The 26,127-nt window shown below is 39.0% G+C and overlaps 1 protein-coding gene across 3 annotated transcripts in view; it reads right to left on the bottom strand.

The window, feature by feature from the left end:
* The window catches only part of LOC116173716 (carboxyl-terminal PDZ ligand of neuronal nitric oxide synthase protein), an 89,258-nt gene that overhangs the window by 6,661 nt on the left and 56,470 nt on the right, over nt 1-26,127 (bottom strand). For all 3 annotated transcript variants that reach the window (XM_031491374.1, XM_031491372.1, XM_031491373.1), the window contains 3 exons: nt 1,690-1,850; nt 1,429-1,638; nt 1,228-1,380 (listed from right to left, as the gene is read on the bottom strand). In XM_031491374.1, the coding sequence (XP_031347234.1) occupies nt 1,228-1,380; nt 1,429-1,638; nt 1,690-1,850 (524 nt within the window). The remainder of the gene's footprint in view (nt 1-1,227; nt 1,381-1,428; nt 1,639-1,689; nt 1,851-26,127) is intronic.

Genomic DNA, 26,127 nt, shown 5'->3' on the forward strand with positions numbered 1-26,127 from the left:
TCTTGGTACCTGCTTACCTGATGCACAATTCCCAAAACTTGTTTTTAACCTATATGTTACCTCTTGAAGTTTACCTGCTACTTTTTGTGACGTTATAATTTTATTGTACGCATTCACATCATTACAAACAATTAATTTTACAACACAATTTGATATTAATTTGACGGCTGGTTTTTTTATTGGTAAGTTCTTTTTTTTCCTAGCCTATTTCTATTTTCAAAGTTTATTTTTGCAATGTAATTTATTTCGACTTAAATTTCCTAGCTTTCACAATCTTAATAATTGCGATCATTATTAAACAAACTTTTCACAATTTGAGTGTTTTATTTTACGTTCCTTCCCTACTGTGCTTCAGGTCAAAGCGTTGTCTACAACTAACGTAAGGGGGTCCTGCCTTAGATGTTTGATCACGTGCCACTTTTCAAATTTAAGTGCGATCTTGTTTAGTTTTGGAGGGAATAGTCATTAGTGTGAAGTTAGCGTACCTGGGGGTACACAATGTGGACAGTTTATAGCTGAATATCCAGAAGGAAAATGTTCTTTGAGTGAATATTTTGTAAATTCTTCATAAGATTATATAATGGTGATAAATTTTCTGGATTTTCCGGTGAAAATATTCAGTGATCGGATTTATCAGAGGGAGAGTATTAATTACGTACATGATGTTTAGAAAGGCACATTTTTTTTAGTATGGTAACACTTTAACAGTGTCTTTTCCCCAAATTTAATTTATTAAGCGGCAGAGCAAAGAGTTGTAAGCTTTATAGGGGAGTCGATGGTGTCCGTCTGTCCGTCCGTGAACACGATAACTTCCAAACGCTTGTACCAATTCGGTTCAAACTTTGCACAGTTGGCCTATATGCCACATGTAAAAAGCCAATTTTAAATGGGTCAAATCCAATGGTCAAACCGAGATATTCTGCCGCTTTTTTAGATCCGCTTTAGAGGTTTAAAGTTTTATTGTCATTTCTTGGAGTTTTTGTTTTCTATTGAGTATTTAGTATACAGGGTGCTGCTAAAGTTATTTCACTCCATACAAATTATGACTAGTAAATTCATACCGATACGCCTTTGGCGCTCTTCGTATGTATTAAGATTTTAATAGTGTTTTGTGGCGAATTCATATGCAAAATCAAGCAAATGATACAAAACACGATAACTGCAAAATTAACAGTTGACAACGTGCCAAGCGAGTACAAGCCATTCCAACAACAAATGCGTACAAACCTGTGGCATTGCAACGTGCGGACCCGTATGTGATTGGGCCGAAGTTTTCTCTCCGCCCTGTAGATGCGCAACGAGCGCGGCGATGTGATCGAGCAGCTCCTTGTTCTGTACCAAGAGTTGGTGTGTTCTAGCCTGCGCTTCGACTCGGGCACCCTAAAAATCACCGTTAACTGGAAGTCACCTTCAAAATAACCGTCGTACCTGCTCGGCTGCGAGTTGTTCTCTAATCAGCTGCAGCTGGGCAACGGCAGCTTGCGTTTGCTGATTTTGCTGATCGAGCTGCTCTTTGAGGAGCTGTATTTCGTGTTGGGCAGTTAAGGCGCTCCCCGACGAGAATAAGGTGGTTCCGCTTCCGCTTCCACTCGTCAGGAACGCGTCACCTAAGGGGGATATAAACGTCTCCCCAGATATCTAAGGGGTTAAATGTTAGTGAATGGGGAGTAACCCATGGAAATCGTTTACCAACTGCTGCTTTTTCGAGCTATTGGACGATGGAGGCGGCGAATGCTTCTCGATTTGCGTTTTGACAGTCCTGAGACTCTCGGTTCCGTTTAAGTCGTCCAGCAGCATGTGTTCTTCGGCCGGTAACGAATTTCTGTCGCTGGTTGTTTCCGAAAGATAATCTGAAAGTAAACATCGAGTTCATTTCCATTCCAACAGAGCAGCTCAGAAATCATGAGAGATTGTGAGTGACACAACGCGAGTTGCACCACACGTAGGTACATCGATAAAAATAAAAGGGGAAAGATGCGTGAAGGGTTCCATTTAAAATTCGTGCGTAGTTTCAAAGTAACCCGGTACCCCATTTCGTTTCCAGACAAAACATTTTTGGCAAACAATGCGAGGCATTTTATAATAATCAGTTTAAATTTAAAATACAAACGCTATTTTGAGATAAAAGTGAATCGAGTTTGATAAAAATAAGACGAAAATATTCTGCGTCGCGAAATTTCCGACGACTGAGAGTGTTCTTAATGTTCGCCACCAACCTTTGTTTTCATCACAACAGTAAATACCTTTGTGGTTTTTGGCATGGGCGCGTCGATTTAAAAAACGCCGAGGAAATTTTGGCAAAAAATCGTAATCGACGGCGGTGGCCAAAAATGTTGATCGGAATTGGTGTCTCCGAGAACGCAAATTGTTCGACGTTGAAAAATTGGAAACGGCAACGTACAAGGAGTTCACGCAAGAGGCGAGATCTGTCAAGACATAACGTCTAGTCGATGGAAAGTTTATTTGGGTTTGTGCCAATGGTGTGCCCGAGATTTATCGTATCAAATAAATAATTTTTCGGGGAAGGCGTATAACCAAACTTGCAGGGACCAACCACCACCATAGCCGAAGTCTGTTCGACCCAACCATTTATCATTTATGACGAGTCCGTGTTTACGCCATTAAATTAAATTTACATACTTAAAGTGAAAAACAAGGTGCAGAGGGAAGGAAGTAAGAATTGTCACAATAAATATCATCCCACGACGCATATTAGCCATATGTTTCAAATTATTCGAAATATACAACCACATCTTGACGTGGAGTTGTTTTTGCGATTATGACATACTAGCAGTGTATTTATCGATGCCATTTATCATTACCACACTTGGTATCAATTAGAAAAATATCTACAAATTTGATGCCATACAAGTTTTAGGACACCCCGTATAGTATCTGCTTAAAAACTACCCCGCTGGACCTAGCCCCCCCACCATTGTGAATCAATTTAAGAATGGTATCCAATTTATGAGCTATTTAGGAGCTTTTCATATCGCAAGCTTAAAATTTTAGAGCTCGCTTTAATCACTGGGAATCGAACATTTCTTATGGGGTGGCCGAGTCTACTTGGACTCAGCCCCCCCACTGATCAGAATTACTTTTTTCAAATTAAATTTTGTACTGGAATTACGAGCTATTTAAGAGCTTTCATTTACAACCAATTTCGATTTTTGAGCGCCACTCCTAAAAGAGCAAATAGATATAATCGACGGGGCGGCCAGTTCCACTTGTGACTGTGTTAGAGCTTCCTAGTGCGTTTAGTACCTCTGTGTGCATCCAAGCAAAAGTCCTGAATCGATTACATATGAGTCTAATTCTGCACTCGGTGCTTTGTTGTCTGTTACTCTAAAGATTTTCCTTTTAGTAAGGTTTTCTGTTAATATAATTGAGCAACTGCAGTCAGGATTGCGTATACCTCGGCTTGGAGCACGGTTGCTTTTTGTCCTAGATTCTGAAGCCCTGTCAATTGCTTCCGTACACTCCACAGCCGGTGCCCTCCGTAGTTTTTGAGCCATTTGTGTAATGCACGATTCCATTCAGCTTTACCATACTGGTATAACCCTCCCATTCGTATCGAGCGGGGATTATCATCTTAAACAGGTTTTTTTTATCACAAACTGTTTTGGTTATCCTCTCAGTTATCCTACCCTTGACGATTCCTCCTCTCCATTGACTCTCAGCCAGTATGCCTGTCTGAATGCCTCTGCTATAATTACCAGGTGTAGTGACGGTCAGTTCATATAGTCTCTATAGCTACTGTCAGGGACGTTATCATTGTCCTCGTAATTCTAAGGCAAGCTTTGCGCTGCAGCTTGATCAGTATCTGTATGTTCTTCTGGGCGAAGGTCTGATTCTACCACACACATACGTAATAACTGGTATTATATTAGTGTATATCCAGGGACCTTGTGACGTTGTTCGCTATTTTTTCCATTTGTGATTTGAAGTTAGGCGCTTGGCCAAACGCAATGCCCAAGTATTTACCTTCTCTCACTACCTGTAGCTTGGTGCCCTACATTGCAACGTCCTTTAGCTTTGTCGGCCCTTATGCACGTGAGAAAAGCTAATGAAGTTTTTTTTCTGTTGAATTAACAGACAAGCCCTCTTCTTCGCACTATGTTCCCACTAGATTTAAAGCTCCTTGCCTCTTAACTGATACGGTCTCCTCAAATCCCCTACGTACTACAATCACTATGTCATCGGTAAAGGCAACACTGTGGTGTAGCCCGCATCATTTAATCCCCAGCATTTTGGCTTTCGATCCTTTTCGGGATCTTCTCAGGTTCCACTTGAGGATCCAGGCGTGTGTCCTTACGGTCTTCGTTTCGAAGAATCAAAAATCTCGCCCCCCCCCCCTGGAGCTGCTCTCGCTAGCTCTGACCTCAAGCTGTCCACCGAAACCTGGTTTGCGCATGTGATCAACAGCGCTCTCCCTCGTGCCGACATTCCGTAAATTGGGGAAAAGCGTCGACTCTGTCAAGGATCCAGGCTTTGATCTTACCGAGAGCCTCCTCCTATTAGCTTTCGGTGCGCCGCCCCGGAGAGTTTTTTAGGCTCTTTAATGCCGGTGCTCTCGGAGTAGTTTGTTGTGTTTTCTGTTTTTTCTTGGGCCATAAGAGTGCCACGAGTATGGGGGAAAGAAATGTCCACACGCGTCGAGCCCCCTGCACACGTCTAAGGCGACTTAATACAACGGTGTGGCGCCCGGTGCTCCGAAGTTGGAGCCAGTAGTTGGTGATCATCTATTCAGCCACGCATCTACTTCGGCCCTCTGACTCTTGGAATTTAGGTTTTTGCGATCCAAAAGAAACGCTTCTGGATTCCGCAATAGTTCAAAAGAAGACATAGATCGGTCCGATTAGCTGCTAACACTGATGAGAAAACATTCAAAACCACCCCAAGTTTTCACTTTTAACACAAACAAATTCACTCAAAACTCACAGAGAGTACGTGCTGATGCAACTAACCGGTAGCTCAGAGGTAAGGCTACTGTGAAATGGACCTGGCCGCCCTCAAAGATTGACTATTTGACCTATTGAGTGTGGAGCTCCAAAATTAAACTTACTTATATAATTATACTCGTCATTCATGGACAAAGATTAATTTGTAATAAATAAAGAAAAACAGATTAGGGGCTACGCCAGAATAGACCTGGCCGCTCCCAGGATGACATCTATTTGCTCTTTTTAAGAGTGACGCTTAAAAATTGCAATTACTTGTAAATGAAAGCTCTTAAATAACTCGTAATTCATGCATAAAAATTAATTTGAAATAAGTAAACCATAACACAGGAGGGGCTACGTCCAAGTGGAGCTGGCCGCCCCATCGATTATATCTATTTGCTCTTTTAGGAGTGGCGCTCAAAAATCGAAAGTACTTGTAAATGAAAGCTCTTAAATAGCTCGTAATTCCAGTACAAAATTTAATTTGAAAAAAGTAATTCTGATCAGTGGGGGGGCTGAGTCCAAGTAGACTCGGCCACCCCATAAGAAATGATCGATTCCTAGTGATTAAAGCGAGCTCTAAAATTTTAAGCTTGCGATATGAAAAGCTCCTAAATAGCTCATAAATTGGATACCATTCTTAAATTAATTCACTTGTTCGTAGTAGGCCTCTGTAGCGTTTATGTAATTCCTGTAATTTCTGTAGTAAGTACATGGATTTTGGGGATAGTTCTTGAAATTGTGATGGAACTGACTTTGCGCGCTAAATTCGATTAAATAGTGACGGTATTTATTTTCTAAAAAAAGAGAAGGCCCCAAATTTATTTTTCCCGAAGAGACGCCACTGGCAGGCGAATCAAAGATAAAAGGAATTCCGTTTGTTGTCGAATAGGTTTGTGTAAAAGGGGAGGCGGAGGGGGCGGGTGCGGAAGAAAGTATTTCGAGCACTGGAAAAAAATAAACCGGTACTTCGGCCATTTTCTCAGGTAACTTTCGTTTTTTACATACCAAGTGATTACATGATTGTATTGCATGATTTGCTAAATGGTAAATGCCATGGCAGAGGGGTTACTGACATTTATAATTCTTTACAGTCACCGATTGTGTTTATTACATTGCCTACCTACCTACGTTTTCCCTGGTTGCTGCAGTTTGGACATGGACGTCAACATTTTTATTTCTGCTTGAAATTCTTTCAGCAATTCATTTCCTTTACAGGTCTGATAGGTCAATCTTTATTACTATTGCTTTACTCTATACTGGAGGTGAATTGCGTTAGTCAAAATTATCAATTTTGCCACGACATGGTTCTTTGTTTTGTTGTACAATGTTAATTAACATAACGGCTCTTGCACTATTTATCCGAACTGGGTACCTAATAATTACTTAATAATATTTGGAATATTTAGAATCTGTGATATATTTGATTTCGAGAATCTCGCCTTGAGCGTTGCAGGTAAAAGTACATAGTCCACCTGACATACGCCAGAGCCAGTAGCCGCATTTTAATTGGTTTATTTAATTGTAAAGAAATTATGTGTTAAAAAATAAGAAAGATCTCGAAATTATGTGCGTAATTTATGAAAAGCTTATCTCATGTTTTTCTCCGGTTGTAGATAAGGTTTGCGCGAACCGCTAAATGTTAATTCATTTTATGAGCAGATCTTGTGTCGCCGACGCGCGCTTAAAATAAGTAATTGTGGGTCTTTTAATAAACAAGTATAAATTGCTGAAATAGCTTTTGTTTTGACATCACCGATGCATATATTTCTTGCAGATGTCTCAATCGCCCTGTGTGAGTACCCGCTTCCGTTAATCCGTTCTTGAGGTATAAGGGAATATACCCGATCACGGTAAGAGGTCCAGAAGGAGGGCTATGGTTCGTAGAAATTAATTCCTTTCGTTGAGACCTTTCATTAGGGTACCATGAAGGATAAAACGACTTCCACTCCCCCCCCTTTCCCTTCACTCCGTACTTTGATAAGAGGACAGAAAGAAGGGCAGTAGTTGGTAGAAAATGGTTCCTTTCGTTAAGACCTTTAATTCGAATACAATGAGAGATAAAATTAATTTTTAACCTGTAGTTCCTATAGCACCTCTATGCACAAAAACAAAAACCAACTGATGTTGCTTCTGCAACTTCACTTCTTTGATTGCATTTGAATTTCGATTAAGATGACACTGGGTCCGTGTGAATTACAGATGTAATATTGGCTCTTTGATGGTGGAAAAACAATTCCTTTAACAGGTATCCTAGATTACAGTGACTTTATAAGGACAGTGGCGACAACTTATCATAATCCGCCATATTGGAGCTAAAAAATTGATTGTAAGATCAATATACCTTGTCATGTCAAATTGTGAGCGTAGAATAATAAATGTCAGTTTCATTTAAGTAAAGATTCTTGTTCAAAACGAACGGCGCAGAAATGATCGTTTAAAGCTTTGCAGAACAACCTATGGGAAAACAAATGCCTCCCAAATTCAAAATGGTATGGGTATATGGAAAACGGTATAATAAGTATGACATATGGTGCAATATCCAAAATGTACATATAAATAATCATTAAATTGTGTTTGACATTTCAGTGTCTTCTGTCACTTTTTGTCCCCTGTCGCGTGTTGCTCCTTCCAGACTTAAAAGTATTTCTTTAGTCTCTTAAATGGAAGACAAAACACCATTCCATGTGCTCCAGCAAACATGAAACCAATTCAAGCGTATTTACGATCACAATTGAATTTGCTGCTAAATTTCGGATAAGCTGCTTCTCTAACCAGTTTTCTATCTAAACTCATTAGGTATTTAGGGCTTCTGAAAAAAATTTTACATCAATTACCAGTCGTAAGGTTAGGCACAGTTTTACATCTAAAAACACTAAGCGGATTACATACCTTATAATATCGTAATAAATCCAAACTATATGCGTCTTTAAAAATCGAGTTTATATAAAACTGGAGACGGAAAACGTAAAATAAAGCAAATACAAGAAGCAAAGTGTAAACTAGTAACATGAAGCCGTGACAATTACAGGTGACACTGTCAAAACAGTATAATTAATAATTATAGCACGGAGTGTACCGCGTCGTTTTGAAGGTTTTCTATTGGCCAGTTTGGAATTTAGCTCCAATATGGCGACCGGAACCAACGACCAATCAAAAACGAGATACCCTGTTGTCGCCACTGTCTCTATAAAGTCACTGTATCCTAGATAACCTTAAAGAAAGGCGAAAACGCTCAAACGACAACACTCGAACCCATTTCAAACTTCACTTCTTTAATTCGACTTTAAACAGCGTAATAAAAATCTCTTAGAGCACTCGACTAACTTTCTTCTACAAAACTGCGCAACTGGCAAAACGGCAGTCTTGTAACAAAATACGCTCACTTACCGCTGACTTCGACACACCAAAAGCCTCCACCACAAAAAAGCAACGATTAACGTCTTCCTTTGCTATTTAAACCAATTCCCTTTCTTCTTCCTTCTTTCCTTAACAAATTAGTTTTTCACCTATAGGTAAAGCTCCACGCAAAGAATTCCGAATCCTACGTGTCACACTCTCTTATCCAGCATTTTCGCACGATAAACTGCACACACGTGTAAACTAACTGCGAAAGACATGCTCACCTACATTTAATTGGCTTTTACGCAGCGATAACAAAACTTCTTATCGCAACGATCGGAGATAACAAGAGATAAACATTAACAAAACATCTTGGCGAACACGAAAATCTATCTGAATAAACTAATTAAACTAATTTAAAACAAATTAAATAATTGCAAATAAGATGAACATTTACTTCAAATTCGAATATGATCGGATTTGTGTTTAATCTCAAATTAACGATCACATTTACGCTTCAAGAAAATTGAAATTCGGCATACATCGGTATTATAGGTAGTGAAGCCAAACAAAACGTCCGCATGTAGTTTACATAATAGTTCATGAGTTTCTATAGTACATATAGATCCCACGGTTTGTGTAGTCGTAGTTCTCCAAGTTTTGTACTACTTGCATGTATTGTAGTTTTTGTAATTCATAACAACTGCTCTAGCCTCTGTAGCTCTTGAACTCTCAGAATTCTTTTCCATATCGTTAAGTTGCTACAGCTTCTGTACTTCCTCTACCGTAGTTCTGACTTATTTAGTTTCTATAATCCTTGTAGTGTCTCTAGCGTGAATCTCTATCTGTCCTTTCGGTTGATCCTCTAATTCTTGTAATGTGGCTTTGATTATTTGCTGCGGTTTCTGTTGTTTATGTCGCTGATAGGGGATGTAGCACCCGTAGCTATCGTCACTATCGGCAGCCCTGGGAGTAGCCTCTGTGGATTCCAAAGGCTCTAATTCTGTGCCCCTGTAGCGCCTATAGTTTTTGTAACCGTTCCCGTGGGGATATTTAAATTACTTTTGCAGCATCCGAAAGTGCTCGTCATTTGGGAAATAGAATTAATATTTTATAAGTTCAATTCCGTTTAATTAATTATTCGCCGATTTTATGCTTGTAAAGGGAAAACCAGGATTAAAACGAGCAAAATCGCCCAAGTGTATAGAAATAAAGAAACCTTTTGCTTGACCCAAAAAATTGCAAGGTTATCACTGGACTTCCAAATTTAGGAATTTTAATCCGGCCAATTAAGTAAGCATAATTACCGGTAGCTAATTACAACTGCTGCGGCAAACGGTATCTGATTGGAGTGTGCTTAGTGGCATTTGAATTAAGCGTGCGTATTTATCGTTTTAACCGGATCTCAGAGTTTTATCACATCGGGCAGTCGAGAAATTCCTTATGGAAAGTTTTAATTGTGGAGTAGTTTGTACGAGTTCATCGTGATGGCTGGAAAAGCCAGGTTTCCCTTTCCGAAATTGCCGAATGCTATATAAGGCGATAGCGTAATGAAGGAGACGTCTTTTGCATCTGTTCGTAGTTTGAGTTCATTTCTGATTCTGTTTTCTTTACCGCATTTTTTAAGAATTAAAAAAAAAAGGTTTTGCGTTTTGTCCGCCCGTCCGTCCGGGCCCACTTCTGCCGTTTCGAACTGCTTCTAGGGGAATGGAGTAGCCTATACCTTGAAGGTGTGCCAGACGGCCATCAAATTTCGCTGTCTAAAAGGGAATTATTTCCTGAGATGCTGTTTTTGAAAGTAAAACGTGCATAACTTTTGCACACGACAACCAATTGGTCACAGATTTTGCATACGCATTCCTTTAGTGGTGCCAAGTTAAACTTTAGAAAATGGGGGGAGGGGGGGACACATGTTCTACCCTTCATGGTATTCTAATGAATGGTCTCATCGAAATGAATTGGTTTGTACAAACCCGTGAGACTCTTTTTCTAGATCAGTGAGCGACGGGGCCTGAAGGGGGGGTTAAAAATTAATTTTATCTCTCATTGTATTCTAATTACAGGTCTCAACGAAAAGAATCGTTTTCTACCAACTACTGTCCTTTCTGTCGTCTTATCAAAGTATGAGGTGGAAGGGGAGGGGGGGGACTACTTTTATCTTTCATGGTACTCTAAGGAAAGGTCTCAATGAAAGGAATTAATTTCTACCAACCATAGCCCAATCAAGAACGGATTGTTGGAAGGCGGTACTCACAAAGGGCGATTGAGACCTCTGCAAGAAATATATCCATTGGTGATGTCAAAATAAAAGCTATATTCGGTTTTAAAAAATGCGCTTTATCTGAGTTGTGCACAATTTATACTTGTTTTCATTTATTGCTTTAATTCCGTAGATTGTCAGGGGGGTGGTTAGTTTCCTTTGTTTTGATTCCCAGTAAATATAGATAGCTAATCCTCTTCGTTATCGCTCTGTTTTTTCCCGGATGTATTGATTCCGCCCACCACAGCAGCTTGCACCGTTTCTTTTTTTGTTAAAGTTAAGCTGCATCATATTCTTGTTCTGCGCATTTAAATTCTATCAAGTATTGGTCTCATAATAGCTTTAGCAAGACCGGGGACAAGATGTCCGGGTAACAATAGCTAAAGTGGCTATCTTAATTGGTTTTATCTGCTCCAAACCGCAGCGTAAGGTTTAAGTCATTTCTGTATTGTGGCAAATACAACGTAGCATATTTTGATCGGATTTATTTATTACCCTAGCTCTCATTTAATTCACAGGACAGGAAAGAAGCAAACCAGTGATAATTTCAAAGAAAATTTGTTTTCTGATAGATTTGGTTTTCAGTTGGGTAGGTACGTGAATTACCGTCGCGTAAAATTATTACCGTATTCAGTCGAGGACAAATAAATTAAACGCGCCGGTTGTCGTATTTTTTTGCTACGAAGTACTATTGTTTACAGTTATTCCGCCGCGTATACAACAATAAGAAAAAAGGAATTAACCTTTCTAGTTAGAATTCGTAATAACACATTCATTGAAAAAACCTTCATAAAAGTAAAATGTCTTGCGTATGGAAATCCCTCCTTTTACGTTAAAAAAATGTTGCTTGCTTTTTACGCCATGCACACGTTAATTGGTTCTACATACCAAAAATAACGACGTGTAATTTTGAGTAAGGAGATTATTTTATAGTAGAGGTGGTGTTTTCTTTAAATACAGGAATCGACGAAAAAATCGTCCATAAGTCCAATGGTTTTGGTTTTGTAATCAAAGGGGGTGGATATAATTTTGATTTTATGTCCAACTTAAGGGGAGACATGTTGTGTAAACAACGTCATGTAGACGTTATTTAGGTCTACACACCAAAAATAATGACGGGACATATTCTATTTAAGAAATATTCCAATTTAAAATCATTAATCCGGCGAGAGGGGGGGATATTTAAGAATAAGCACAGAATTGGTTTATCTCATTTGAATATGTATTTCCGTAGTTGTTTTTCCATTTCAGATTTGTTCGTAATGAGAAGTAAGAAACATCTGGTAAAATTTCACAAAACCTTTTACATCAAAATAATGACTATAACATTCTTCAAGGCATGTCAAAGCTTTAAATGTTAATATCTGGCAAATGAGTTGTGGAAACAGGGTACTCACACTAAGAAGATGGAATGTATCGACAAGGAGGTGAAGCCAACATTTTCATTGCGTAACAGTTTTTTGGATTTAAAAAATAACGGACAGTGAAGTCGAACTGTACTTTAAACCTTTATAAAACCCATTGATTTAGTTCTACTGTTTATTTTTATATTTTTATTTGATGAAATCAAGAGGCTATCTTTATTAGGGTGGTGGAAGAAATCTGAAGAGACTAATTATAAAAGTGCGAAAGAAATGTTCGTCAAATTCAGTCTAGTCGGATCATTAGACAATGAAAATCCGTCTTCGTGCCAATTTTGAGTAACCGATTACACGCGGAGGTAGGTAAACAATGGCGGGCCAAAACCTGCGCGTATTTATAATACACTCATGCGCTCCCATACACATACATGTCGTCTAATTATAAACATAACGAGCGTACCGCATTTTAATATAATCTGTCGTTACACGTATGCCAAAAAAACTTTATTGGGGTACGCGTGTATTTTCGGAGAGCTTTGAGTACTTTTTTTTGCACGTGACAAAAAGGAGAAGTTTAATTGAAGTTAACGGACATTTTAACGACCAACCGATGTTTAATGTGGATTTATTCCGTTGTACTATTTTAAAGAGAATCGGTGCTCTAAAATTCGTCATTTGATCTATTTTCGAACATTCGCGTCTAATTTTACTTGTGTTCTCGGTGCGATAACCTCACATCAAATTTTCGGCCACCTATCCAGTTAATTATTTAATCAAAATCAAAATAAACTATTGCCAAAAATCAAGGTTACAAGCAAAAGTAGTTCAATAACAACGCTGTAACTTATTTCGGCCACCTGTTATACGGATTTAAAAACCGATTAATATTTCACTCGGTTATTGTATATTATGACATATCCTAATGTGCTTTTTTGTTATTAACTATTCTTTCGCGTGTTGTGACATTTGTAAATTTAGAAATATAAAAAAGCGTATTTATCGGATTACTTCGGAGTGCAGCTATCTTTATAATCGCTTCGTCTAATTTATGAGCGTACAATTTTTAGACCTAAATTTAAATGTGTTTCGGCTACTGTGTCACCGTTTTACATGTAATGTTGGGCGAACAATATTCGAGATGTTTTCAAATTATGTACTACTGCCAAAAGTGCAATTTCACGTCGAAAATGTACTTTTGTGCAACAGTCGCCAAAATGTTGTGATAAAAGTGATCATTAATTATTATTTATGTGAGCAAAAATAATCAATTGATCCATAATGAGCCATTGTAAGCATTGATTTGAAAATATATTTTACAAAACGTTTTTGACAATCTTACATCCTTTATGCCCAATGTACACTGCGAAAATGCTAAGGAAACTTCCATGGTGGAAATTGCGCTTCCTTAAACACTGGAGGCAACAAGAAAAAAACGTTTCGGCTGTTAGTTTTCGCGATGGTAAAAGAGCGTGTACATTTTTTTACGCTAAATTACGGACAGTCAGCCTTATTTGTCTTGTTGAAGACGCAGTCCGTCATAAATTTGCGCCGAGAAAATGTAACAGCTGATCACTGATGAACACCGGGTATCTAGAAGCGAACCGATTTGTTTCTCTTCCAGGATTTGAAGGTGGAAGGTAAAAGTAATTGAGTTGTGTTTCGGCCGTCGTTACCGTAAACAAAAGCTGTAATTAATTTGCCGTTTGTATCCGTTCCCGTAGGGATATTTTGTTTTGTTTTTGTAGGGTTCGAAAGCTCTCTTGCCAGGGATGAGGGGAGAGAATTATATTTTAGAGTTTGAGCTCTGTTCATTAATTACTGGCGGGTTTTAGGTTCCAATAGCATATGAAAACGAGCATTAAAACTTAAGGCCATGCAGGTTTACAGCGGTATCAGTTTGATAAGAGACCTTTTGACAATGGAAGTTAATTAGAAGTATGATTTTAAAAAATTCATCTCGTCCATTTAGTTAGGTACCTATAATTAACCGTTGCCACTTAAATGAGTTGCAGTAAATAGTATCCGATTAAGATATGGGTAGTTCCAAAAGAAGCGCTCTTAACTAATTTTTTAGGGCGTCAGCAGGCCGCACAATTAATTAAAGAAAATATAACTTGGCTAGAAGCAGAGTTTTTGAATCTTCTGGTGGCGCCCGAGTACCCGTACCGTCCCCACGACCGACGCCGTCTCCGCAGAATATCTTCACCGTCACCGTCTGTTATTATTTATTTAAATATACTATTTTGTTTCGGGAGTCTACCGATTGCGTGCGAACTACCGAAGCTCATCGCAACCAAAGTTATGCGAGAAGTTTAACGCGTGTTGTCCGATTGCGGAAACAGTTTCGTCGAGTTAAAAAAGGAATACGGCGAGACCTTTCTGAAGTTTGTCTTCTTATTAAAAGTTAAAAGTCTCTACGTCCGAACAGCCACCAAAAAATTTGTTCATCTTATTCATCAAACCATGTCATTAATAAATAAAGTAAAGTGAACTTCAGAAGCTGTCGGTGTTTGTGTGAGTTTAGTGCGCCTTATATCGCAATTTTTTTAGGGCCAGACGACCGTCTGCGCGCGGGGTAATATTTTCAAAGAAGCTTTGTAAGTTATTCTTTCAGAAATTTTGTTTTAATTTTGTTTCGTTGTATTCTGGAATAATTTTATGTCATGGTGAATCGATTAATTGTGTGTTTATTCAAAGTCAAAGTGCGACCCAGATAAAGTTTTTATGTCGCATTGTTGCTATTTGTGTCCAGATTTCACATGCAACATAATGACGCCCAACCTCACCATAATTCCCAAACGACGTCCTTATTGACAATATGCCTGGACCATAACCTCCAACTTTTAAGAATAGCCACAAGATCCACCTCTAACACAGCGAATTGCATTTAAGTATGTTAGGTACTGTAACGGGAGACCGCTACGGATTTAAATTTTGCGCGAATTTTTCGGATTGAATATTACAAAATATAAATAGTAGTGTTGTTATAGGGCAGGTTTTTGTTTTTGGGCGAAGAGTTCCTGATTGCAGCTCTGACTGTTATTTGCGGGTGAAAGCTTTGTGGCGACAGGAAGTCCCGAGCTAAGGCAGAATTAATTCATCTGTTTCAGATCCCCTATTCTTCAGAGCATGAGAACTGGTCTGGTCGAGATTTCTAAAGATCAGATTGGTAAAAATAAATGAGTCCGATTGGTGGAACTGATTAGCGGCTATTTTGGGGCGTATTATTGAAATTGAATATAGTAGGGAGGGCGTCCGTAGAAGGTAGCCAGATGCAATTGCGGGTTGGGCCGTGAAAGCGACAAGTTACGCGGTCATAAATTAATTAAGTCGACTACTTGCAAAATTACCAGCAGAGTGGTAGTGTTTTGGTTGTCACAAATTGACGGCATAGCTGGAAGATAACAGAACAATTCGTTGAGGAGTTGTTAACAAAATAATTACATTTGAAGTCGAGATAGAAACGCTGTATAAAGTATTGAGCAAAAGGAGATATATTAACAGGAGTAAAAAAGGGATATGGGAATGGGGTAGATGAAATGAAAGAGGAGAAAGGAATACAGGTCAGACGAAGAGGGATGAAGGGAAAATGGATTGAGATGGGAAAAGGAACACAAGATAGAAAATCAAGAGATAAATATTGCAACAAAGAGAGTGTAGTGTTAGGTACTGGAATAATCAGAAAAAAGAGGTTGGAGAATTTTAGACGAAAATATGGAGGGAGATAGGGACGGGCAATTGACATACATGAGAGGAAGAGGGAGGTCGGTAATTGATTATACTAAAAATAGTAAATGAAAAAAGACTGGAAGAAATAGATGACTTTAAGATGGGAACCAAGAAAAGACGCAAAGGCGATACATACAAGAGGCACGGTGAAGCTAGAAGTGAAGAGGGAAACTAAAGGAACAAGATGAAGAAATTGGGCCGGAATACACAGGTGGAGTGGAATAATATAAAGAAGAGTATTAAAAAAAGCAACCAGGAGGAGAGAGAAGAAAGAAAGGAGTGGTGGGACAGTGTGTACAGAAGAGAGAAATCGATATAGAGAAATGATGGAGAAAGAAAGAAGAGGGAATCTCAGAGGAAAAAGAGGTGAGGGAACAGAGAAAAAAGTACAAAAGAAAATGCAAAGAAAAAAAGATGGAGAAACAGAGAGAATACGAAGAGCAAATTATGGAAATAAAAATAGAAATCTATTTTTGGAAGGTGATAAACTGAGTAAAAAAGAAAAATAGAACAAGTGGAAGGGAAATACAATTAGAGGAATGGAAATAACCTTTTGCCAAGTTACTACAAGGGAAGCAGGAGAAAGAATAGGCTATGGAAGAGGTAGGAAGAGAGGAGGTTGAATGAGATGAGATAACAAGCCATGAGATCGAGCAGCAATTTAAAAAACTTAAAAAAGGGAAAGCAGCAGAGAGAGACGGAATAGATGATGAGGATTGGATTTTCGCCACAGATAAGGTCAATGGTCAAGGAAAAGATGAGAAATCCAGTAAACAAAGTTTACCCGAAGAGTGGAAGGAAGCTGCTGATCTTGAAAAGGGGGAACAAATATTGTGTGGGAAAATGTAGAGGAATTACTGCCACGATTATGGCGTATAAATGGGAGGAGAACGATCGAATGTATACAGGGTGTTTCGAAATTCGCGCACACGGACTATGGGATGGTGTTATACGACAAAAACTGAACAAAAAGTTCCTCTACTAGGTTTCCATCAGACCGCTATTTTTCGAGCTACCGCGGTTTTAAAAATCTCCGCCCCCCCCCCTACGCTGCGCCACTGGTGAAACTTAATAATAACACATTTTCAAAAACAAAAGAAGGTTCAAAATAAACTATACTTATGAGGAGTACGTAATTACAACAGTTGTTCAAAATGTCCGCCGTCTGCTAGTAAACAAGCTTCAGCACGTCGAAAAAAAAATGTCGGTCTGATCAAAAACTGGTAGAGGAACTCGTTCGGTTTTCGTTGTATAACACCACCCCACAGTCCGTGTGCGCGAATTTCGAAACACCCTGTATTTGTATTACACAAATTGATAGAAAAGGAATTGGAAAAAAAGGCGTTTTTCATGGACTTAAAGGCTTCGTTTGACAGCCTGTAACGGAAAAAAGTATGGAAGATGATGTAAGATGGGAACATTGATTTAAAGGAGAAAATGAAGGAGCTATATGGAGAGACAATATTGAGGGACAGAATAGAAGAGAATGAGTATGATGTGTTTTGGGCATCTACAGGACGAAGACAAGGATGCCCACTTAGTCCAACCTTATTTATGATGGGTTTATAATTACAGTCATTATGATTAGATCACTAAGCTCAGGATGGTTTCATTAGGGAAGGCTTTAGGCGTAAGCGGTGTAACGTGTAACCCTCCGCTTACGGCGCAGACAAGAAGGGGCGCAAAATTACTCAAATTTAATCACTGCCGAATCACGTATGTAAAACACCGACGGCGTTTTCTATTTTTAAGTTCAAACAATCACGATATAACATGAATTGAAAAAATTCCTAATATAGTAAGAAATTATGTAGCGAATATTCCAGAAATCGCGATAGTTATCGAGGCGCCATGAAAGATTAGTAATCAGCGATAAAGAACAAAGGCGGATGTGATGTAATGTTTCCGGGAAATGTGTTTTGTTGTAGAATGTTCAAGACCATTCGGGAGCACTCGAGAGTACTCGAGTTGGCTATATAGGCAAATCGAATTGCGTTTCAGGAAAGTTCCAATTTCAACACCGAAGTAATAAATAGTTCCCACTGTTATAAATTGTGTTCATTTGAGTGATAGATAATATTTGGGTGTTATAAATCAATTCATTTCAACATTGTTATAAATGTATTGTTAATTAATTGTAAATAAATAAATCACGTAATTAAATTTACGTTACAATATGTTTTAGATAAGTTTATAGACCTCTATATTTTTAATTACCCGTAACTTTTGTCTTGAGCCGGCCCTAGGTTTCTAGCAACGCGCAATCAACCTTTATTTCTAATGGTTATTTCTTAATGATTTTTGATAGTGAACTAATGTTAATGATTGTATAAACCTACCATTAATTTCTACTTAAAACACAAGGAAAAAGTATTAACACAGGGCCAAGGTGAAGGGATAGTAGTGGGAAGGAAGATATTATGGTCTCTGGCTTACGTGGACGCCGCAGTGATCATGGTAATAGAGGTAGAAGAGAAGAAGGAAATGATGGTAAGAATGGAAAGGTGTTGGGAAAGGAAAGGAATGGAGCTAAATATAGAAGATGATGAGAGTTGGGAAGAGGGGTGGAAGGAAAAAGGAGGGAAATGGAAATGGAAAGAGAATAGAATAGAAGAGGTAAAAGAGTTTAAATTTGTAGGGAATCAAATGCAAAGAAACAGATAAGAGAATTAAGAAAAAATGGGGACGTGGCGATCAGGCAGGAGAATTAGATATAGGGGATTCAAGAATGATTTTAGAACAAAAAAGTACCTATCTGATGCAATGGTGAGAGGGGTGTTTAGGTAAGGAACGAAAATATGGAGGCGGAAGGAATGGGAAAAACTTAAAAGGGGGTGAGGGGGCAGTTTTAATGGGTGGGGATATTCCAGGTTAAATTCACCGCACAAGGTATAGTTCCGTTGGTTCCTGTTTTTCGGCAGTATTGCAGTTTTTGCATTTATTTAATTTCTGTATGTATAAAGGGTGTTCCTAATTATCAAAAATGTGGTTATAAGTATTAGATTAACATATGCTTTGAAGGAACTTGTTCAAAGATAAAGTGATTAAGTTAATAAAAGCGAAACATAACATAACCCAGGTATATTTGCTACTACAAGATGAAGTTTGGAGTGCCGATGGAAAGCACGCTTTGTAATCAGAAGCAAAGAATCCTCCCATTAAGCGTGTACGAAATAGATATCCAAGGAAATGTAAAACTGTGTTCTGGATCAAGTAAATGACAAATTAGCAGCTTGTAGCAAGACAAAACACGGAACTGTTCGCTCTGAAATATTACCGTCCGTGTCCTTTCCTATGTTAAAACGCTTTGTGACACACTTTAAATATCCTAGACGCCCATCAATTAATCACCCAAAAAGTTCCGTCACGAAATTAACAATTTTGGCAAATAAAATTGGGTCAAGATCCCTCCATTTTAACAGGCTTCTCAAAAAAAAAAACAGCGCCAATTAGCACGTTTTCCTCAGTTCCGCGCCTTTGTGGAAACGTTTCCATTTCAGATTCAAACAATGGCCTCACGCCACTCCCCCCAGGCCTCATTAGGATCTGAATTGCTCGTTAGATTTTTAAAAGGCGGTTCGCCTTCGACACGGAAATCTAATTGAGACAAACTTATCGAAAAGTTTGCCGAAAACGAAGCAGATGTATCTTCCTGTAGTATTAGATCAGATTTTAATCTTAACCCTAACGAAAGTTTAATATCTTCCGACGTTTATTAATAATCGCGTGGCGGAATTTAAACTAGACAAGATTAATAAGCGCGGCTCAGGATTTTAAGAAAATCTACGAGCGAAATTTATGAGAGCTTGAAAGCTTAATCGAATCAGTTGAATGCGTGAAATGAATTACAATTTCGTACAGACGTCGAAATAATAACAGTCGTGTGATGTTATTAACAGGATTAGCGCTACAAGCAGCATTACTACTGTTCTACGAACTGTTTTTCGTAAATCGAGTGATGAAAGTAGACAGTCCTGCCAACAACAACAGAAGTAGAAAAGCTGCTGGCCACCACCTCAGACTTTATTCATTAGTTTATTATTATAAAAGATTCATTGTGTACTGTAACCGGCACGAACGAAGGCGAAAGATTACGCATCATTGAATAACCCTTATGTACAACTTTTCAAATTTTTCATATAATAATCAACCCAACGCGTAATTAGGCACCCTGAATAGACGACAAAGTTCTATACCCTCAATCGAATTTATCACTATAATCACTACGAGTATATTACTGTGTTTATTTCATCTGGCAGGATGAATTTTTCGGAAATCTTAATTAAGATGGACAAGGGCGGTCTTTTGTCTAATTAACATTTGTAGTTAAATTTTATTAATTGTCGTTGGTCTATGTAACGACATGGTGATTATTGTTTCACACAAGGTTGTTTTTGTTTACATTTTTATTTTATTTAACGTAGAATTTCTGGGAATTGTTGGGTCTTTATCTGTTGTCAATTGTAAATGCTTAATTTAATTGACAGGTGGATGTGATTTATCGTTTTTTCTGTGTAGTTAAAGAGATGAAATTTTATTTTTTCCTAGAATTTAAGTTTGGATTTATCTTTTAATTTATAAAAATTATTCGACCTCTATTTTTTGGTCTATCAACGTACGTTGAGGGGATAGTCTTTGTTGTCAACTGTGTGTAATTGGTTGTTATACTTTTGATTTTCGGAAGGAGGGTTTGGCCGTAAATAGGACGATAACAAGAAAAGCGCCGTTTTTAGGCACAATCTACGCAAAACTATGCTTCATTGAAAATTGAAATCAGTTTTTTTTGCTACGTTCAGGGCAGTTACCTTTCGTTGAAGATTTGAAATCAGCTTTATGCTAAGTTTAAGGCCATGGTGCGGCCAATTTCGGGTTACAAAGTGTCCCCCGCCTACTAGTGAGTGAAAATGTCGCAGTGGAATTTTTTTTTCGAATTTTCAAAATCTAATTCCCGATTCGTGATTGTCGTGTTCAAAAACCCCCATATACCACATTTCGTCGAAATCAGAATTTTTTTCGCGCCCCCAAGTAGGGGTGCGCCCTGGCTGCGCCCTTTCGTGGTAGGAATTTTCAATATGGCATACCCGAAAACCTATTCAAAGACGCGCCACTCATCTTTGTAACTCTTATGGTTGCTGAGAAAAAATTAAAGATGAAATCCAAATTTCACCACTTCTTCGGGGGTAGCTCCCAAGCTTGGACCATTGGTTTATTTGGAAAAAGTGCTTGTCTTGATCCCAATCTCCCATTTTTTTTACATGCGATGTAACACCCTGTATAAAATTTCATTTAATTATCTTCATAAATAAAAAACTTTGCAATGCACATGCGTTAAACCTAATTTTTGACACTGCGCATGCGCAACACGAAAAAATACCGGTATGCACGTAATCCTTTGACCATGCCCTTTCAAATGAGCCCCATATCGCCCAAATCGGTTCAGTGGTGTAGGAGTACGTGTGACGGACGGACGAACGGACGACAAAGTGCTGCCAATAGAGATTTTTCACTTTGATATTTGATATTCCGTGCATACCGATATTTTTGGTTTTGCGCATGCGCAGTGTCAACAATTTGGTTTAACGCATGCGCAATGCTAACTTTATTATTTATGAAGATAATTAAATGAAACTTTATATGTAAGCACTACGAATATAAGTAAAATTAATGACATTTTCAAAATGTTGTTTTGCGCATGAATTTGGGGGGGGGGGCTGGTTTTATCCGTCATGGTACTCTAATAAAAAGTCTCAATGAAAGGAATTAATTTCTACCAACGATAGCCTCCTCCTCGACTCCTTATTGTGATCTGATATAAATAATTCCTTATATCTCAAGAACAGATTATTGGAGGATGATACTCACAAAGGGCGATTGGGACGTCTGGAAGAAATATATCTATTGGTGCTGTCAAAACTTTACGAGCGAATGTCTCGAAAGCGCTTTCGCTTTGTCGCAGGAAAGTACCCGCAAAGGCAAATACATTGTCTGGGCGAGACATGTGTACCTATTGGTGAAGTCTCCCCATTAATCATCTAACAAGAAAGAAAACACTAATTTAAGGTATGTTTTCTAAAACGCATTGTTACTATTTTTAGTTATCTTTAGTTCAGAAATTTATTTGATTTAATTTACTTTGTGTGCACTTCCCAGGTAATTAACGTGTATATGTCCTGTAATTGGAATGTATTTCGGTAGGACATTAAATGATTATTATTATTAAAACACGATTGGATATAGCAAAATAAAATATTGATCATATTACGTAATCAAATTGAAGAGAAAAATCTCATTTAAAGAAAATGATTGTGTTAAAATTAATTTAATAATTTTTGCGTTAAAAAACCTTATTCTTTTGTTAGTTATGTGAAAGCAATTTATTGTCTCAAACAACATTAAATAACTACATGCTTAAAAATTATTTATAGTTGCATGCGTCTACCGAGGCGTCTACAGAACTAAGAGAGTCTTTTTTTTTATGGACAGCACTATTTTTTGCTGAGGTATTATTAAAGAATGTTTTTTTAAATATGACAACAACAAAAAACAAGCTCAAGTTAGTAACATTAGGAAATTAATTATTTTCCTTAATTTGAGATTTTCTCTTAAATTTCATTATGTAGTACCATAAGCTTTTGTGCTGCTATATTCAAAAAAGTGTACTCTTTAAAAATAAGTAATGGAAATTAGTGGTTACTATTTAAAAAAAATATGCCCCCTTTCACCATGCAGAACTACGCCACTGACCACCACCAGTACGTAAATTGGTAGCAAAATTTTTGTAATTTTGGATACCATACAAAAAAATGTTGTTTTGAAGATATATTCAGTGCAATAATGAAAATTCTTCTTGAAAATCACTTGCATTTATCCCTGACTTATTTTGAGTTCAAAGTATTGACTCGAGATTACCGCAACAGATTTCTAGCGTTTTGTTGTCTATATCATTGATTTTAAAGATGCCATATAAGCACTGGAAATTTTCGCTATGGGTTTCCAGAAGTGTCAATCATTCCTTCGGCGAATTAAGCGTGTTATCCAAAATATACCAGAATATATTAATTGTAGGTATAAAGATTCAACATTTTCTTTTCTAAACTCAAAACAGTGCAATCAACACGTGCAACGTCCTTTTGTGAAAATTGCCGCTTCAGCTTTTATCAGTGCTCTGATGGTTAAAAAAAATCACTGGTTTTGCCGCCCAATACGGCGCCGCCTGATGTGGCCGCATCATAGCACCGCACGCCCCTGCATTAGACATTAGGCAATTCCCTTCCAGGCGCGTCCCTAGGTGGCGGATAGAGGAACGACCCTACAAATGATCGTATGAGTTGTAAGGCCATCATCGAAATAGGTGCTCGTGGCTCGTGAAACTGCCACTGGTAGCACAAAATACGGCGACGCGGAGCAGTTCACCGGGAAGCGCTTCTTTACCGGTAGCGCCTCCACCTGGCGAATGGAGGAAGGCCTACGCAAATAATCGCACGGGATGCAAAGGCTAACACCGGAATAGAGTGCTCGCCGCCCGGAAAACAGTGCCTGGAACCACGAAACATGGTGTCAGCTGTCGTGTCGTGGCCAAGAGTATTGAATGGGAAAAACGGTCCCGACACACCCTTGACGTCAGACCATGTGCTGCCTAGGCGCCACGGGAGGACCGAAATGAGACGTCAATGAAAAGGACAGAAGGGATGCGTAACTGGATGGAAGACCGGTATCGATTGGCTGCAGTGACCAAGAGCATAGCACAGACGGAAACTAACTGCGCCGCAGAGACCCTGCCTCGATAGAGTCGCGGCGATGAACCATGTACCTCCCCGGGAGTACGGGGGGTGCGAGTGTAAAACCCCATGCCAAGAAGAGTAAATTTCAATAGAAATCCTTAATCCCAAGATAAACAGAACAAAACCGAAGGGATGCGTGACCGGATGGTAGACCGGCTAAACTGTCCTCACTCCGACTTATCGCCACCGATTTTTGACCCAAGACGTGCGTGAGTACGGTGCAAACCCGGGATGTCCTAGCTGGGGGCAACTTGGCTTCACCGCCCGGACTGCGAAGATGGCAAACTGTATGAATGGTCGCCCAATTTCCAAGTCTTTTTTTTAGGTGCTGAATGGATTCCGTGAAGCGTTGGTCAGGCGGAAACCTGCCCCCCCCCCCCAGCATTAAGTCCCCTAGGGTGTTATGTTGTTCAAACTCGTGGGAGCAGTAGCACAGCTGATTTTCTTTAACAAAATGATGATAGGACAGATAGAAGAGAAGCGAGGGAGGTAGAGCCAGCGAATCGCGATAGATGGAGGGAGGGGTTAGAGAGGAGGAGAAAACAACACAAAACTAAGTAGCACTGAAATGAATGTAGGGAGCCTTCAGCCCACTGTTGGCTTCCTATTGGAACAAAACCGGAACAGGAACGACTCTTTAGGAGGCGTGGGGGAAAAACGAAAAGAGGCGATTATCTTATTGAATTTGCAAAAGCAAAAGAAAAGCGAGAAGCGGGAGGAATACCCCTCCCCCTCATGTTGGACGTAGACGCCCAACCCGAAATGGGCTATACAAGACAAGCCATAGATATCGCAAAAGAAGCACCTAAAAAATAAATATCTGGTGCAAAATGAAAGGTCTTCTCCTAGAAATTTCCGGAGATGTGGGGTATGAAACGTTTAAAACTGCTGCTGCGAGAGCATGTGGCAAGGAATGTTTTGAAGAAACAAAAATATGCCCTGAAACCTTCTGCAGATACCGAAAGAAAACGTTGCCTTCTTCATTAAAGGGAATAGAGGCGAAAATGAAAAAACCAACAGCAGGGAACGGGATATATGACTACACAGTGATGGGGAGGAGGGCGACAGATCGGCATAAACGGGGGAGGGGAGAGAAGATACGCGTCGTCATGCATACCCCGAAAAGAAAATACGTCAATCCACACAAATCCATCAGAAAAGATGTAATCATAGTTGAAGTTCGGAGGTTAAAGGAGTAAGTCTCCACGGATGAAGCACTCACAGATGTAATATAGAACGTACGAAGAACGCAAAAGGGAAATCTTCTGATAAGGACGACGCGACGGTTGCAAAAAATAGAAACATGGGAAACGAAGTAAGAGCAAATTTCGAGAAGGTGATGGAAGGACAAAAGGTCCATCGTCGGTCTCAAAAGTATCTTCATTAGATTAGACGGTCACAGAGAAGGAAATAAAAAATTGCCTATCCGGAACGGGGCATCTTAAAAGGGAGGCGGGTTGCAGGTTCTGACAGCTGTTCTGGAGTAAGGGTGTCAAGGAAAAAATCGAAGTTGAAAAGTGTTTTAGAAGCTGGGAGTATGGACATAGGGTCCGAGAGTGCAAAAATGCAGACCGAACAAAGGTATGTAGAACCTGTGGTCAAGAGGGTCGCGAGGCGAAAGAGTGCATAAACAACCCTTTCTGCGTCCTATGCGACAGAGGAAAAAGTATAACACGCAGCGACTGCAAGAGAGAAGGAAGAATGAAAGAACCCACACGTGGACGAGGACGTGCTAAGAGGGCGAAAGGGCCTAGTCTTAAATAATGACTCTTTTGGGGCGTACCGAATCATAACAACATCGCTCAAGGTACGGCCCGAGCCCGAGATTGGCGAAGTGGAATTAGGAAGGGCCTTCTTTGAATGTAGTCAGTGGACCAGGCAGCGAGAAGAAACCAAAGACAAGTTTAAAACGTAACATGCCTCGACTGCAAAACAATAGTAATAGTAATAATAATAGTTAAAAACTGTTAAACAACCATCGACCTCCCCATCGGTGTAAACTAACCTATTTTGCGTTACACATATAAATATTTCTTTTGTACATAATTGTCTTATTTGACTTTTTTCCCTTGCATTTTATAAGCGTTTCGCGTTTAGAAAATTGTTTTCGAATGTAAATTTCCACTCGGTTTAATTCCTCCGCTCGCGTATTTTTAGCGGGGTGGAACGCTCGACGCGGAAATTACATTAATAACAAAAGGGTAGCGAATGCGTTAAAGGGAAACTGTAAATGCATGTATGCTCTGATTAGCACAAATTTGAATTATTATACTTTCGCGCGAATTATTACACCGCCCGCCGCCGTGTAAAGCGCGCTTTATCGGTGCGTTAAGGCGAAATTAAAATCGGCACTAAACGTCGCCGGAAAATATGACTTAATTTACATTCGTGATTAACGAAATCCTTTACACGTCATAACGCTAATTTAAACTGCAAAATTAATCGCCTTCTCGTCATAAACTCGCGGGCCAAACGTCTCATTTTAATGTAGAATAATCATCGTAAAATTTTATTCAACACTTCAAAGACAGACGGCACAATTTATGTTTATGTTACATATTGATTGCTTCGACATTGGACAAAAAATAAACTGTATGGCTCCCTTTTAGCCAAAGAACGTACCCTGTCAGTTTTTCAAAAATAGATTTTACGTATCATTGTCATCTCATTCCCTAAGGGTTGCGCCCTTCTTACGCTCACTCAAGCTACGT

The sequence above is a fragment of the Photinus pyralis genome, unplaced genomic scaffold, assembly GCF_008802855.1.
Source record: "Photinus pyralis isolate 1611_PpyrPB1 unplaced genomic scaffold, Ppyr1.3 Ppyr1.4_LG6, whole genome shotgun sequence".
In the NCBI taxonomy this organism is placed as follows: Eukaryota; Metazoa; Arthropoda; class Insecta; order Coleoptera; family Lampyridae; genus Photinus; species Photinus pyralis.